General features: G+C 47.5%; 1 protein-coding gene across 3 annotated transcripts in view; it reads right to left on the bottom strand.

Annotated features, from left to right (window-relative positions):
• Positions 1-17,864, bottom strand: part of DHX38 (DEAH-box helicase 38) — a 1,001,715-nt gene that overhangs the window by 92,249 nt on the left and 891,602 nt on the right. For all 3 annotated transcript variants that reach the window (XM_069216597.1, XM_069216600.1, XM_069216598.1), the window contains exon 24: positions 14,086-14,211. In XM_069216597.1, coding sequence (XP_069072698.1) covers positions 14,086-14,211 — 126 coding nt within the window. The remainder of the gene's footprint in view (positions 1-14,085; positions 14,212-17,864) is intronic.

A 17,864-nucleotide genomic window follows, 5' to 3' on the forward strand; every position in this document is an offset into this window, starting at 1 on the left:
CTCTTTTTCCTCCCCCCTACCTTGTGTGCTAGGTGGCAGTACTCACCGTGGTCGTCTTCGCCGGCGTTGATGTTCATAATGCAGGAGAAGGTAGACGAGCATGGGGAATATGTGGCGTCGGGATTGTTCCCCGAGTCTCCACAGGTGAGTCCTTTGACTTCTGAGATGTGTTTCCGCCAGGCTTTTCATGTCCTTGGTACCGTCCTGGAAAAGGTGGCGGATAGGCCGGTCATAATAGTGTGGGCGGTACATTGTCTTCCACCTAGCTGTTGGCGGTTACCGCTGTGGTGCTTGTTGAGTCCGCCATGGCAGTCGGTGTGTTAAAGTGGCTGTTTGTCTGAGTGTTTTCCACTGTGGTCATAATTCCATGTTTGTTATTGCCGGCCTGTTGGTGGTATTAAAGCCGCTTTATCAGCGACCGCCAGGGTTGTAATGAGGGCCATACTGTTTTTCTTAAATTTGTAATCATATCGTTAATGAAAAAGCCCCATCATGGACTTGTATTACCATTTTTGGGATGTTTTCAAATTAAGTAATCACAGGATTAACTTCGACCAACCAGACTTCTAAATATGGATAAACATGTATCTCTTCTCACCTGAGATGTGCTGCTACCTGTGAGAGAGATTTTGCAATCACTGTAGATAATTTTATACCAAAGGTAACATTTGAACTGATAATGCATTTCACCTTCTATAAATCTGATGCATGATGATGATGCTTGTCCCTCAGATGCATGAGTATGTAAAGAACAAGTTAATTACCTTCAGTAATGCCTTGATTGGTAGAGACTATCTAGCCTCAGATTCTTTAACTTAGAATTTTCCCAGGCATCAGTATGTATCCGCGTGTTTTTTCATGAGGAATACCCCTGTGCACTGATAGGTGCCGTGGTTCGGTTCCGCATGCGTCAACAGCTTCGTCCAAGGTGAAAGTGACGTCAGTAGCACCTATAGAAGCGATTTTCCATGCCACAAGCCATGAAAAACACTTACCACTGGTGGGGAAAACTAAGGCCCTGAAAGGGGAAACCCTGTCTCTAGAAATCCATTCGCAAAGTGGGGAGAATGGGTGGGTTGGTAAGGAATCTGTTGCTAGATAATTAACTTGTTCATCTGATAGAGACTTCTAGACACAGATTCCTTACCTTAGAATAGATATCCAGGCAATACCATCCTTGGAGGTTGGTCTGCGGACTAAGTTCAGATGAAGGAAGTCCTGTAGGACCAAATGGGCAATATGCCCATCCCTACGGACCTGACTGTCCAAGCAGTAATGTTTTGTAAACATGTGCAAAGAGGCCCAGGTTGCAGTCTGGCAGATATCCAGGACGGGAACTCCTCCACCAGAGCCAAGGGTTGCCACCTTGGCTCTGGTTGAATGAACACACAAGTTCTAAGTGGGTTGCTCTTTGGCCAGATCTTAATGCAGAATATAACCCATCTGAAAATGGTCTGCTTCTGCACAGGCCCGTTCTTCTCTCCAACATACCCCACGAAGAGTGGGTTATCCACCCGGAATTCCCTTGTTCGATCAAGGCAGGACAACAGTGCTCTTTTTGGGTCTAGGCGGTGGAGTTGTTCCTCTTCTTTAGAGGAATGTGAAGCAGGGTAAAAAATAGGCAAAGTGATGGATTGGCCTCTGTGAAATGGAGTGACCACTTTTGGAAGAAAGGAGACCTGGGTGCACAGCACCAGTTTTTCAGGATGAACGGAAAGGATTGGAGGTTTGAATGATAAAGCCTGAAGCTCACTCACTCTTCAGGCAGATGTGATGGCCACGAGGAAGGCTGTTTTAATCGTAAGTAGCCTGGGTGGCCAGTTATAGAGAGGTTCAAAGGGAGCATATATCAAAAACTTCTTAACAAGAGTAAGGTCCCACTGAAGCACGAAAAATGGATGCCAAAAGTGACATCACAGACTTCGGGAGGAAGGTCGAAAGCTGTCAACTGCCATTGCTCAATCTCCACGCAAAAAGGCGGAGACTGGACAGGTTTTGGTGGAGGACCCTCCTCTGCTGCTGTGACAGAAGATCCTCCCGAAGGAGCAGCCTGATTGCAGGAACGATGGCCATGCTCAGTAACTCAGGATACCAGACTGTGTGTCCAATCCAGGGCCACAAGGATGACTTGGGCCTGGATGTTCTTGATCTTCATGAGAACTCTGGGCAGGAGTGCTATGTGCAGAAAGGCGTAAAGGAGGCCTGTGCTCCACTCAAGACAAAAAGCGTCAGAGAGCGACAGTCACCTTGGAAATTCCAGTGTGCAAAATTGCTGATATTGAGCTTCTCTGTAGCGGCAAACAGACCTAACAAAAACTCTCCCCACTGCTGAAAGAGAACTTGCAACACCTTCGGATGAAGGCATCACTGGTGAGCAACTGGCATTTTTGGCTGAGTTCGAGAGACGCACAGCCTCTTGACAAAGGGTCCACAACTCCACCCTGCCCTGTTTGTTGCAGTACCACATGGCGGTGGTGTTGTCCGTGAACACCTGCACTAGCCTTCCTTTCATGGAGGGTAGAGAGGCGTTCAATGCCAGCCATATTGCCCACAGCTCCAACAGGTTGATGTGGAGTCAGGATTCCGCCAGAGACCAGAGTCAACTGGTCTCCACCTCTCTCACATCGACGCCTCATCCCAGGATTGACGCATTTCTCACCACTGTCAGATCTGGATGGGAAAGGGAGAGAGGTGTGTCTCTGACCCAATTGGAGTTTGTTAACCACCACTGCAGATCTTCTGTAGTTCCCTGAGATCTGGAAAATGTCAGAGAGATTCCTCTGATGCTGTTCCCATTGAAACTTCAGGTCCCACTGCAAAGCCTTCATATGCCATCTAGCATAAGTCATCAGCAGGACGCAGGAGGTCATGAGTCCCAACAGCCTAAGGATTCGTCTCACCGAAATATAGAATAGAGACTGAAACATTGGTATCGTAGCTTGAATATCCTGGACTCGCCATTCGGAAGGATATGCCGGAAAGTGCACTGGGTCCAGAACAGCTCCAATGAAAGGGAGCGTCCTGCAAGTCCAACACTACCATCAAGTCTTCGAGGTCCAGGACAGACAGGAGGTAGTTGAGGGGCCATAGTTCTAGGATTGGACGAAGGCCTCTGTCCTTTTTTTCACACCACAAAGTAGCAGGAATAGCAACCAAGACCCACTTCGGATGTCGGCACCCTCTCCGGTGTTATGGACTGCCAGCGGGGCAGTTGATGGTGAATCCTGCAGCCAACTGGGTGCCCATGATAGTATGAGGCCAGATTAGGGGGGTTTGGAGGCTGTGCCTGGGTAGGAGGGAATTGGCACAACTGGAAGGCCCTTTCGTAGCCATGAAAGGACTGAAAGGTGGATTGTGGGAGATGTGGGGCCAATAGAAATGCCGAAGGACCTGGCCGTAGCCCAACTGTCCTTAAAGCACTTTGTTTCCAAAAAGACAGGAGCCATCAAAGGGCATGTTCATCAGAGATGTTTGGACATCCCCTGAAAAGCCAGTCGTCCTCAACCAGACTTAGCGCCTTACGGCTATCGTCGATGAAATCGCCCTGCCAGGGAGTTGGTAATGCCAACTCCACAACGTATAGTATAGTGAACTTCTCTGCATCCCTCCTGTAGACGCCAACATGAAAGAGTATGGCCCAGGGCCGCCTCCGGGACAGTTGGCAGCACCTGCACAACCTTGTCTCACAGCGTATGAGAGTAGCGGCCCAAAAGGCATGCAGTGTTCATGGACTGTAATGCGAGGCTGGTGAAAGAAAATATCTTCTTACCCAAAGTGTCCAGCCTCTTGGATTTCCTGTCAAGGGGTGCAGTAGGTAATGTGCAAGGATTTACAGACGATGTAGAGGCTTGGACCACCAAGCTCTCTGGGCTAGGCCACTGGGTGAGGAAGTTTGGGTCCCCTGGAGCAGGGCTGTGGCAATTGTCAATCATCCTATTCACAGGAGCCCCTGTGATGGGTTTGTGTAGGAGGCTGGCCTGGCTTGTAGTGGGTACCAAGGGGTACTTACACCTTGCACCAGGTCCAGGTATCCCTTATTAGTGTAGAGGGGTGTCTAGCAGCTTAGGCTGATAGAAAAGGTAGCTTAGCAGAGCAGCTTAGGCTAAACTAGGAGACGAGTGAAGCTCCCACAGTACCACTAGTGTCATATGCACAATATCATAAGAAAACACAATACACAGATATACTAAAAATAAAGGTACTTTATTTTTAGGACAATATGCCAAAGTATCTCAGTGACTACCCTCAGTATGAGGATAGCAAATATACACAAGATATATGTACACAATACCAAAATATGCAGTAATAGCAATAGAAAACAGTGCAAACAATGTATAGTCACAATAGAATGCAAAGGGGGCACATAGGGATAGGGGCAACACAAACCATATACTCTAGAAGTGGAATGCGAACCACGAATGGACCCCAAACCTATGTGACCTTGTAGAGGGTCGCTGGGACTGTAAGAAAACAGTGAGGGTTAGAAAAATAGCCCACCCCAAGACCCTGAAAAGTGGGTGCAAAGTGCACCTAAGTTCCCCAGAGAGCACAGAAGTCGTGATAGGGGAATTCTGCAAGGAAGACCAACACCAGCAATGCAACAACGATGGATTTCCAGACAAGAGTACCTGTGGAACAAGGGGACCAAGTCCAAAAGTCACGATCAAGTCGGGAGTGGGCAGATGCCCAGGAAATGCCAGCTGTGGGTGCAAAGAAGCTGCCACCGGATGGTAGAAGCTGTGGATTCTGCAAGAACGACAAGGGCTAGGAACTTCCCCTTTGGAGGATGGATGTCCCATGTCGTGAAGAAGCTTGCAGAGGTGTTTCCGTGCAGAAAGACCGCAATCAAGCCTTGCTAGCTGCAAGGGTCGCGGTTAGGGTTTTTGGATGCTGCTGTGGCCCAGGAGGGACCAGGATGTCGCCAATTGTGTGAGGAGACAGAGGGGGTGTCCAGCAAGACAAAGAGCCCACTCAGAAGCAAGCAGCACCCGCAGAAGTGCCAGAACAGGCACTACGAAGTGGAGTGAACCGGAGCTCACCCGAAGTCACAAAGGAGGGTCCCACGACGCCGGAGGACAGCTCAGGAAGTCGTGCACTGCAGGTTAGAGTGTCGGGGACCCAGGCTTGGCTGTGCACAAAGGAAATCCTGGAAGAGTGCAGAGGAGCCGGAGCAGCTGCAAATCACGCGGTACCCAGCAATGCAGTCTAGCGTGGGGAGGCAAGGACTTACCTCCACCAAACTTGGACTGAAGAGTCACTGGACTGTGGGAGTCACTTGGACAGAGTTGCTGAGTTCAAGGGACCTCGCTCGTCGTGCTGAGAGGAGACCCAGAGGACCGGTGATGCAGTTCTTTGGTGCCTGCGGTTGCAGGGGAAAGATTCCGTCGACCCACAGGAGATTTCTTCGGAGCTTCTAGTGCAGAGAGTAGGCAGACTACCCCCACAGCATGCACCACCAGGAAAACAGTTGAGAAGGCGGCAGGATCAGCGTTACAAGGTCGCAGTAGTCATCTTTGCTACTTTGTTGCAGTTTTGCAGGCTTCCAGCACGGTCAGCAGTCGATTCCTTGGCAGAAGGTGAAGAGAGAGATGCAGAGGAACTCTGATGAGCTCTTGCATTCGTTATCTAAAGAATTCCCCAAAGCAGAGACCCTAAATAGCCAGAAAAGGAGGTTTGGCTACTTAGGAAAGAGGATAGGCTAGCAACACCTGGAGGAGCCTATCAGAAGGAGTCTCTGACGTCACCTGCTGGCCCTGGCCACTCAGAGCAGTCCAGTGTGCCAGCAGCACCTCTGTTTCCAAGATGGCAGAGGTCTGGAGCACACTGGAGGAGCTCTGGGCACCTCCCGGGGGAGGTGCAGGTCAGGGGAGAAGTCACTCCCCTTTCCTTTGTCCAGTTTCGCACCAGAGCAGGGCTGGGGGATCCCTGAACCGGTGTAGACTGGCTTATGCAGAGATGGGCACCATCTGTGCCCATCAAAGCATTTCCAGAGGCTGGGGGAGGCTACTCCTCCCCAGCCCTGACACCTTTTTCCAAAGGGAGAGGGTGTAACACCCTCTCTCTGAGGAAGTCCTTTGTTCTGCCTTCCTGGGCCAAGCCTGGCTGGACCTCAGGAGGGGAGAAACCTGTCTGAGGGGTTGGCAGCAGCTGCAGTGAAACCCCGGGAAAGGTAGTTTGGCAGTACCCGGGTCTGAGCTAGAGACTCGGGGATCATGGAATTGTCTCCCCAATGCCAGAATGGCATTGGGGAGACAATTCCATGATCTTAGACATGTTACATGGCCATGTTCGGAGTTACCATTGTGAAGCTACACATATGTCGTGACATATGTATAGTGCACGTGTGTAATGGTGTCCCCGCACTCACAAAGTCCAGGGAATTTGCCCTGAACAATGTGGGGGCACCTTGGCTAGTGCCAGGGTGCCCACACACTAAGTAACTTAGCACCCAACCTTTGCCAGGTAAAGGTTAGACATATAGGTGACTTATAAGTTACTTAAGTGCAGTGGTAAATGGCTGTGAAATAACATGGACGTTATTTCACTCAGGCTGCATTGGCAGGCCTGTGTAAGAATTGTCAGATCTCCCTATGGGTGGCACAAGAAATGCTGCAGCCCATAGGGATCTCCTGGAACCCCAATACCCTGGGTACCTCAGTACCATATACTAGGGAATTATAAGGGTGTTCCAGTATGCCAATGTGAATTGGTGAAATTGGTCACTAGCCTGTTAGTGACAATTTGTACAGAGAGAGCATAACCACTGAGGTTCTGGTTAGCAGAGCCTCAGTGAGACAGTTAGGCATCACACAGGGAACACATACATATAGGTCACAAACTTATGAGCACTGGGGTCCTGAATAGCAGGGTCCCAGTGACACATAACAAACATACTGAAAGCATAGGGTTTTCACTATGAGCACTGGGCCCTGGCTAGCAGGATCCCAGTGAGACAGTGAAAACACCCTGACATACACTCACAAACAGGCCAAAAGTGGGGGTAACGAGGCTAGAAAGAGGCTACTTTCTCACAGTTTGGAACTAGTCCCCAGAAGGACATCAGTGAGTGCTTCATTGAACAGGAGTAGTGGTTTTGTGTGGGAGACTCTCAGGGTTGAGGCACCTTTATTATGACTTTAGGCTTCACTGACACCAAAGCCATCTGAAGGTCAAAGACCTGACTGCCCTCCGCACCACCATAGAGAATGAGGCTTCCTCCTTTAAAGTCTCAGAAGGGGGCGAAAGCATGCCAGTATATGTAAAAGTATGTAATCCACTGGCTTCACCCAGTTCCTCACACCAATCCATTTTAGGGTTTTCATACGGTTGGTGTATGAAAATGCCCCTTTTGGCATGATTATCCACCCACTTTTTGCCTGGTATTGATTTTAACTTGACTGACTGTGTGCTGGGATCCACCTAACCAGGCCACACCGCCAGTGTTCTTTCCCTAAACTGTACTACTGCTTCCACAGCAGGCACACCTCTGGCACACAGTTAAGTCCCTTGTAAAAGGTACCAGTGGTACCAAGGGCCCTGTGGCCAGGGAGGTTCCCTATAGGCTGCAGCATGTATTATGCCACCCTAAGAGATCCCTCACCGAATACATGAACACTTCCATTGCAGCTTGTGTGTGCTGGTGCGGAGAAAAAGGTAATGTCGACATGGCATCCCTCTCTGGGTGCCATGCCCACAAACCACTGCCTGTGGCCTAGGTAAGTCACCCCTCTAGCAGGCCTTGCAGCCCTAAGGTAGGACACCCCATACCACAGGTGAGAGCATAGCTGCATGAGCAATATGTCCCTACAGTGTCTAAGTCCATTCTTAGACACTGTAAATGCAGTGTGGCATATTGAGTACATGGGCTACGAAGTCATTAGTAACTCCACAGCTCTATGATGGCTTCACTTAAGACTGGGAAGTCTGGTATCAAACGAGCCAGCTCAATAAACCCACACTGATGCCAGTGTTGGAGTTACTGAACAATACACACAGAGTGCATCTTAGAGATGCACCGTATATTTCACCCAACTCTTTAGTGCAAGTGCAACTAGCAGACACATTTCTGACCCCATGGGGTGAGAGCCTTTGTGCTTTCTGGGGTCAGGAACAAAGCCTTCTCTGGGTGGAGGTGCTTCACACCTCCCCCTGCAGGAACTGCGACACTTGGTGGTGAGTCTCAAAGGCTCCTGCCTTGTGGTAAACTGCCCCAGGGCACTCCAGCAAGTGGAAGATCCCAGGACCAGGATCAGGACCCGGATCCTCTTTTGGTGGCAGGTCCGGCGGGAAACTTAGTAAACACCAGGAGGAGTGTTCACCCCAGTTGGGACCACGCCTAGGGTGCCAAGAGCTGAGGTGAACCCCTCCTGGCAGAATCCTCCATCTTTATTTGGAGGGTGCTAGCTAATAGGGTTAGGAATGTGCCCCCTCCCAAAGGGAGTGGGCACAGGAAGGATGTGGCCACCCTCAGGTACAGTACCCATTGGCTACCTCTCTGTGACCCCTTTAATGCCCCTAAATCTAGTATTTAGGGGCACCCCTGAACCTTGCTCTTCAGATTCCTGGCAACCTGAAAAGAAGAAGGACTGAAGAGCTGCACCACAGAGATGACTCCAGATGAGAAATGACTTGGCCCCAGCCCTACCACTCTGTCTGCAGCTCCAAGAATCCTGCTACAAGAAGACGACTCGTCCTCCATGACCAGCGACCTCTACAAACCCCCAGAGGACTGCCTGCCTCCTCAAGGACCAAGATCTCCTGAGGATAGTGGCCTAGTCCACAAAGAAACCTCCAAGAAGGACTCCAGAGCCACACTGGATCCGCAAGTCTTGCCCACCGGCCCATGTCCAGGTGGCCCACATGTCCAGAGAAAGTCCCCAGGTGATTTAGAACTCAGGTCCACCCTGCTCGGCTGGCTTGTGTTTCTGCTGGTGCGCTCAAGGTGTCTTCCTAAACTTTGCCCTGTGGACACCTTAAATCCTGAAGACTGGAATCGTAAGTCAGGTACTTACCTGCAAATTGTATTGTTACTTTTCCTCCCCTAGGATTGCATCGCTTTGTATGAGAAATTGCAATGTGTTCACATTTGAAACTGAAAAGTATTACTTACCTGCAAATTGTTTTATCTGTGAATTCTAAACAAAGTGCATTTGATACCTGAAGGTGATACATTCTTGAAACTGTACTTACCTGCAACAAAGATCTTTTAGGTTTCTAGAAAAAAAGTAACAAGATACATTTTTGATACATAAAAACATTGGCCTGGAGTTAGTAATTGAGTGTGTGCCTCATTTCTTGACTGTGTGTGTACAACAAATGCTTAGCACTACCCTCTGATAAGCCTAAATGGTCGACCACACTACCACAAAAGAGAAGATTAGTATTATCTACTTTATCCTCTGTAAAGCCTCTGGTGATCCACTGGACTCTGTGCATACCATACCTTACTTTGGTACAGAAAATACAGAGCCAGGTTCTTACAGCTGGTATTCCTCTGGGTCCTCCCAGAGTCTTAGCCCATAGGAACAGGGCTCAGGCTCTGACCTGGAATACATAGCTCCACATTGTGCCAGAAACTGCGTCAAACGGTATCCCTCCCGGCTCCGTATGGGGAGTCAGAATGGGGGTGGCACTGCTGTTGGGCGCCAGGAGCGTTGGCATAGTGTCTGGTGCCGGAGAGGGTCGAGGTGGTATGACCAGTATGCATCCAGGAAAGGATCCTTAGGCCAGACTGGAGCTAGGACCGGAGCTGCCAGCGTGGAACCAGAAGGAGCCCCTGCTGACCCCTTGAGGCCCAAAGGCATGCTGGAGAAGTCAGCCCATCCAAATATGAGGTGCAGGGCATCACAGAACTCGTTTAGTTGAGCGGAGTTTGCGTCGGTTCCCTGAAAGTCAGGGGAGGCACGGAGACGAAACAGGCGCAGGCTCTACCATACAGCCAGGCCTTGATGCACAATGCTCCCTCGTCTCATTGCCCGACAGATGAGCTGATGTCGAAGTCCTCTTCAACTTCTTCATCTTTTTATGATGGGACTTACCTGAGTGGGCCAATGACATGGAGTGAGATGAAGATCTCAGACTCTGCAACCGCTCCCAGGAACTTAATCTCAACTGGGTCCTTGAATGTCACAGGCCAAGCCGCCATAGCTTGAGCGAGCTCTCCCTCAAGGCATTCGGGTTCATGGTGCAGCAGTTGGAGCAAGACTTCGGGTCGTGGTCTCGCTCAAAGTACCAAAGGCAAGCAAGGTGCTGGTCCGTTACCAACATCGGTCGATGACATGCACTGCAGGGCTTAAAGAGGGCCCTCTTGGATGACTGACATCACTGCCACACCAGGAGGAAAACCCTCAAAAAGAAGTCACCAAAACATCAAAAAGGTTCTGTCAAAAGGTGACTGACAAGGTAACTCTTCTCTAGATCTGTGCTGGGTGGTGCGGACAAATTCCCTCGGGCTCCATGAGGCCTTTGTTAATAGCTGTTGCTGTGAGACAAACATTGGAATATTGGAGCCCCGGACTTTTACCAGCCATTAGTAGCCCAGAGCACTCCATTATCTTAAATGGAGCTCCCAACATTCCAATGTTTTAATAAAATATTTCATAATTTGTATATGTGATGCACAGTTATTTCTGTAGATTTCTATATTGTTTTGAGGTTCACAACATCGAAATTGTTTAGGTGGGGGTAGTTGGCTTTCAACAGTGATTCAGTGGGAGTACACGTACATAAAAAGGTTGCATATCGGGAGGAGGACAGGATTCATGTAAATCTACAGCACTTCAAGGACGTCCAGCAACTATTACAGAAAACCAACATTTTCTGTTTGCAGTTAGTGCTGGTAAAGATCAAATACTATGCATGAACTGAAAAGTAGCATCCAACCCGTTAAATCAACCTGCAAGCTAAGGAGGAAGATGAATGGAACAAATTTCTAAGCACAGCCTCGCTCACCTGCTCCTCTTGGCAGGCTTGAATATCAGCACAATAGTGTTTAGTAAATGTGTAAACTAAAGAACAAGCAGCAGCTCTACAGATAATTGTATGTTGCCTAACAAGCCAATGTGTCTCCTTAAGAGCGAAATGTGCCCAAGGGTAACAGGAAAAGTGTGTTTAGCTCCAGAATAACACAGCTGAATCCACTACACAATCCACAATGCTAGTACACTTTTGGACAAGGATTTCAACAAGCAACTGCCCTCTCAAGTAAATAAAGACTTTTCAGCAAAGACCTACGGCTTTCAGAAAAAAACGTGGTCATTCAATTGATTGATTAACATGGGAAAGGGAGGTGAGTTTTGACAAGAAACAAGGGTATGTGCTTAGCACAACTCTGTCCTGTTGAACTTGGATGAACGACGTTTCCACTGATGGAACTTGAAGTTCCATAAATCTATGTAAGGATGTGACAGCGTCAAGTGAAAAACTGGAGAGGACGAGTGTAGTGTCTCAAATGGTGTTCCCATTTACCTGGTAAGGGCAACATGGACATCCAATTTTGATGTTGAAGGTAGCCTGGGAGGAATTACCCCTTGTAACACTTCAATAAAAGGCAGGGATACGAAAAACAAACTGATGCTCTCTATTTCGAGGATATGCAGAAATGTCATTTAAATACAACCTCAAAGGGGTGCATGCTAGACTAGTTTTCTTCAAGTCAAGTATAAAAAGTAGCAGACAATATACTGAACAGTTACTGTTAAGGGACTGATGTCTAGAGCAGTAGTAATAAGTAACAAAATGATTCTATTCAGCTGCATGAATGCAGATGCTCTAGTAGTAGGTTTTCGGTCCACTTAGGTGGCATCCGTGAATCTGTCAGTACTATAAGCCAAAATACATTTTTTCTTTCAGCTTTACTCCAAAGGTTCTCCAGTCTAAACATGGAAACCAGCCAGGCATGGCTGAAAAACAGATTTGAAAGTGGCGCCCCACATGAGGAGTTTCATCAGACACTCCTCTGGTCGATAGCCGCCTTTGCCACAGAACATTGCCAGAAAAATAAGGAGCTTGTGACCTAAGCACTAGATGGTAGGAATACGAGCAATATGTGAACCTATGCTGCAAAACATGCAGTCACTATTGCAAAGGAGGTTGATGCACTGCAAGTAAAAAATCTGTATTTCTGCGAATGGTGAAAATTACAATTTGCTGTTTTCCATCAAGCTTGAGCCCAAAACAGTAACTTAAAAACCTTTGAATAGTCAAAGTGCTACAGAGCTGTTTGGCTATGGTTTGCTTTGGCTTTTAAAAAAAGCTTTACCATGTGTCTGGCATTGGTTGCCAGGCTTCTGACGTTGTCATTGCTTGCATTGTTTTATAATGGTTTTCGCAAATCTTGTTGCTGGAAAAGACACCAGGTCCTTGTTAATAATAAAAAAAAAAAAAGTGGGTAAAAGCAAACATATTTTTTGATTGCTAAAATCAAACACTAGCACTGGTATAGCAGTCCTGCGAACTGAAGGGAATTCGTTTGTGCGTGGATGTGCTCCTTGTGAAAGGAGGACAGCATACCTACACTCACAGTGGTGTTAGCCAATGGTTGAAGTGGAAGCCCTCATGCCTATTTACCACCAACCAAATACACAAACAAAAAACACACACAGGACATCAACAAATTTGAACCCACAAAATCTTTTGCTTCCGGAGTACAGTGCCTAGATGGCAGGAGCATTTAAATTCCAGGGCACAGCCTTAAATTCACCACCATATAAACACACCCAGAGAAAGAACAGAAACACGTTCAACGAGTACAAACCAATGATTACAATTTACGTAATCTGAGAGTGCCGATAACCGGAACAGTCAACGCCTGGGGACTGGCCTCAAAAGATTAGGCAGCTGGTTATTCACAGCTTAACCGAAAATCCTAGATGCAAAGTATATTAGCCAAGGCATTGCCATCATCACTCAACTGGTACACTCCAAGCCACCACAACAGAATACAAAAAGCCTCATGGTTACAGACTATTACAGTCATGGCATACCACCAATCAAAAAAGACCAAAAGGAGAAAATCCAGCAGAGAACAGCTTTCACTGTAGTGGCTCAGCCATGAACTTGAAGCAGTACAGCAAAATCAGCAAGACAACCAGCAGCTTTAAAGGGCGGGTGAAGGCAGCAAGACAAATCTGCAAAGTTTAGGGAACGGGGAATAACCCTCAAATCTCAGAAGAGGCAGTACCGGAGTAAGGATTGTTGGTGCCCTAGAGAAGGTGACATTTTGCCTGTGCCCTTACCTGGCAATGAGGTTCTAAGGATTATATAATGCACAGAGAGCAGAGCATACCCACTGGCCTTCAGAAAGACATACAGCAGAGCATAGGGAACTTATCAAGGGCAGCAGACTGCATGGCACAATCACAAGCTTCTACAGTTCAGACAGCAGGACACAGCCACCATACGCAAGTCGCACAGACAGCAACTGTGATTAGAACAGGTAGAAGGTGCTGCCACTGTCCCACAAGAGCACAGACAAAACATTATGGAGTCTAGACCTGGGGAATACCAGAAGGCATGGTGACCGGCTGCCAGGAGTACAAATAGCAAGGTATAACAGTTGACCTTCGGGAGAACTGACAGCAGGACATGAACTACAGTCCTCATGAGTTTACATATTAGGGCATAGTCACCAGTCTTTAGGGAGACCATATGGTGGGTCATAAACACAAACAATCCTGAGTGCAGAGTAGGACATAGCCAACAGGCATGCAAGAGTGGAAACAAGTCAAAGTCACACTCCCAGAAAGTACAGGTAAGCGAAAGTCCCCAAGGGCTAGACTACTGCCTGTGTCAGATAACCTAGGCCCATCCTTTCACAAGAAGAGCTCTCCGTCAAGATCTACAGATACCACACGTGGAGTAATCAGACAGCAGGTTGAAATCTCTTTAGTATTACACATCTACATGCCCAAACAACAGATGCAGCTATCTCTCAGGGCTTACCATCTGCCAACTGCAGCCACATCAGATTCTATGTGTTCAGTCTGCAGAAGCAAAACTAGCTCCCTAGTTCCATTATGGGGTACTGCTGCTGTAGTAGACATGAAGGTCCATCAATCTCAGCACTAGGACTCAAGACATGCTTACCTTAGTGGTCATAACCAGTTCATGGTACACAATGTAGTCTGGGGTGTAGCCCATGCCAAACAACGAGCTTGTAGGATGCAGGTGACAGGGCATGCCAGTGCGGATATTTACATATTCTCCGATACCCTAGGAGAAGAAAGAAATGGATGATAAATAAGTTGTTTCATCATACAAATTAATCTTGTGCACACAGCGTGCAACTTAACGACCTGTCTATATCCTTGTCTACAGGCTACATTCTCTAGGTCGTTTCCCATCCATAGAGATGTGAAAACTCAAGCTTGAATACAAACAGAAGCATCTGAATTGGAACAAACTGTTCATGCATATCAAAACCATTAATACGTTGAAATTTAAGGAAAGGATTACCTCCAACAGGGCATTGACAAAACCACACAATAAGTAGCACCAACAATTACAAAGAGACCAAGCAATTTTACCTGCAAGGATAAATAAGACACACCGGGCATCTTTAAAAGTGACCTGTTAAATTCCAATAGACCAGGTAAGAGGCGGTAACAGGCGCATCAATATTATGAGGTCCTCAGGAACACCACTAATAAGCACAACAGAAGGTCTGATTTCTGTATGGTATTCCAAAAAAAACCTCACAATTCCCATTATCTCTTTGCCCCTCGGAATTACAAGAAACTATCTGGGGCAAGGAAAAAAAAATATATCATTACGTGCTACAGTGGCAAGAACTGTCACTGCCATACGACTAGGGATTATGTGGAAATTACATGGGAAGATGTGTGGTCTGGTATCTGCATTTGAACGTGAAAGCATGATGCCAAATAACCCAATGAACACGCTATTTAACTTTGGTAGCCTTCTTTATGGTGGGCTGAGTGCCTCGGTGACCTTGCCTGTGGGGTCGGTGGGTACCGCAGCCCTGGATAGGAAAACTGCTGGGCACCTTTCTGAGGCTAAATTGGCTGCCAGTACGGGGTATCTCTGCTGAATCAGCAAAAGAACTGGCAGGGTCGATGCAGCTGGCAAGGTGGGGCAGACATGCCCAGGGAAAGTGCTGTGGCCCTGCTATCTTTGAACCTCTCCAGAACGGAACTGCCTTGTTCCCCAAACAGGTGAGTCCTTTCAAAGGGCATTGCCATGAAGGACAATTAGATATCACTTGAAAAACCTGTTGACCACAGCCAAGAATAACAGTGAAAGTTGACACTGGTGCGAAAGGCTCACCCGATTGAATAGGTGGGATCCAAACCACAATGAATTCTGAACTTGGCCATATCAAGACTTTCCTGTATAGCTTGGGTTAGGATAGGTCAGAGGTCACCCAAGACACCTGGGAGGACTTGTGCCACGAATCTCAAAGAGCATGAAAATAGCTGCCCTGCGGGCAACTGGCACTGATAGACCTAAGAGAGAAACCAGTGGAAGAAAATACTCCCTCTTCTCAAAGCTTTCTACTCTTGCACTTCCAATTGAAGTAGAATCTTGGGAAAGTGTTCAGATTAGTCCAGCTAGTCAATACCTGCATCAATAAGCTCTCAGGAGAGGGGTGCTGAGACGAAAATACAGGGTCGCCCCGGGGGCCAGAGCAAATTGTGGCCCAGGCCCCTCAATGGGTATCAGTGAGGGGCTTGATAAAGGGTAATAAGGACTCTGTAGTAGTTTGCCCCTGCTGGAGAACTTCAATCAAGACATTGGTTTTGTCAGGAGCTGGAGGTTGAGAACTTCAGCCACCCTCCGCATGACCACTAAGAAAGAAGCCCTCTCTTCAGTGCCAAGCCCTGGGTGTGTGTGGATGCCAGAGTCAGGGGAGGTATCAGGCCACTGGTGTCATGTAGTTCATCAGACCAGTTATCTTCATGGTACTTATGACCAATCTCATCACCAGAGTCGTAATCAGTGCCAAAAACTGGGGTTGTGCTGGGACAAGTAGGCCGAGGTGCTCAGACGTCTTCCAACTTAGGGAGTGAAATTGAGAGACATACGACTGTCTGCGTGCCCTCTCTAGAGTTTGAGAGTGGCAGGAAGGACTAAAGTCCTATTTTGTGCTTCTTTGACTTACCCAAAGATATGGAGCATGAAATAATCATCCCTGGGAGCGACTCCTGTGGCTCTTAGATTGAGAAAGGGACAGAGAAAGAGACTTGGACTGATCATGGCATTGGGTATTCTGATGCTTGGCAGCGTACAGCCCTATATGGTCTTGGGGTTCATCAATGCACAGTCACGGCAAGACTTGGAGTCACAACTTAACCTCGGTGATCACAGGCAGATTTTGTGAGACTCTATCACAGACATTTCCTTGCAACAGTCCTAACAGTGCTTGAAACCTGTTGTCTTGGGGGTGACATTCCCCTTACACATTGAAAGAATGTTGTCAATAAACTGTCTCAACGAGACAAGTAGCAGCCCAGAGCCGCATCTTGTGGAGTGGAAAGAAAAGAAATGACGTCAGCATGTGGAAGTGGCACCTATAGGGGACCTACATGTCACTTAAATAGCAAAATGGTATCAATGCGGAGCCGCACAGCCACAACAACCAGCACACAGAGGTACTGCTCAAAACCTTCAAGACTAAAGGTGAGGAATCTATGGTTAGAAGCTAGCAGAATTCCTGCACATGGATTGAGGCATGATCCTCTGAAGACAGAGCAAAAAGAGATGAGGCACAAGAGGGAGTGGATGTGAAAGGGAAGGCATAACGAACCAGTAACTTCCTTTCGGTAACACTTTTTCTGGTAGAGACCCTATCTAGCCAGAGATCCAGTATGACATCTGGGAAATATTCAGAAGGTGAGGAATCTGTGATTAGAAGTCTCTACCAGAACTTGTTGAACAATCTATAGTAGCTACTGGTTTCAACATCTAACATGCCAGCCAAGCAGAAAAATAAGAGGAGAACCTAAGTGACATGGCCACAGCTGTGGCTTGGGAAAAGGAGAATGAGTACTGCTGTCTCTGATGAAGTCCACACCTCTACCACCAACATGTCCACGAAAGGGAAGTGTTGCATGTTGCAAGGGCTGCCTTTGGGGATAGGTGAGGACTCTAAAATAGTCTCTGAATTTGTAGTATTGTGGCTGGAAAGAGCAAGCTAGAGAGAGCAAATCTAAAGAGCGGGCCTTAGCACAGGTGTCTTTAAAATGTTCCAGCACAGAATCCACCTCATCACCAAAAAATTTGTAACAGTCAAATACCTCGACCAGAAAATGCTGTGGCGTGCATCTTGGCATGATGCCCGATAATGAGACTAGTGCCCAATGGCATGACTCACTCAGTCTGCGGTGACCAGACTGGCCCTCAAGAGGTATTTCAGTGTCCTATGTCTGGATTTTCCAAGTGAAAGAGTTGCTAAATTAATCATGGAAGGCCTGCAGAACCTCACTCGTCATATCCCAAAATACATATGTAAAACGTCTTTGCAGGTACACAGCTTTCTAGGAGATTAGGGAGAACATAAATTAAGAGAAGACTATCTCCAAATTCTTCAATATGTTTCAATTCTGTGTCGGGTGGTGCTGTAGGGAATTTGTTCAGGTTCACCTTGCTAATATAAGTTCGAACTATCAAGCTCAATGGAGTCGTAAGTGCAAAAAAAAAGGCAGAATCTCCAGGAGCACGGCTATGATGTCTAGCTACTGGACGACTTACTGGAGAAGTTGAAAATCTGTTTACACCAAGCCATCATCAAGGTTTCTGTTAAGCACACATTAAAAGGCAGTATGGGCCCTGAAGTAGGCACGATTTCTGTCAGTAGCCTTGGTAATAATCTCTAAAGTTGGTAGGTGCAGGGCCAGCACCTCTGC

The sequence above is a fragment of the Pleurodeles waltl genome, chromosome 12 (assembly GCF_031143425.1).
Source record: "Pleurodeles waltl isolate 20211129_DDA chromosome 12, aPleWal1.hap1.20221129, whole genome shotgun sequence".
Lineage (NCBI taxonomy): Eukaryota > Metazoa > Chordata > Amphibia > Caudata > Salamandridae > Pleurodeles > Pleurodeles waltl.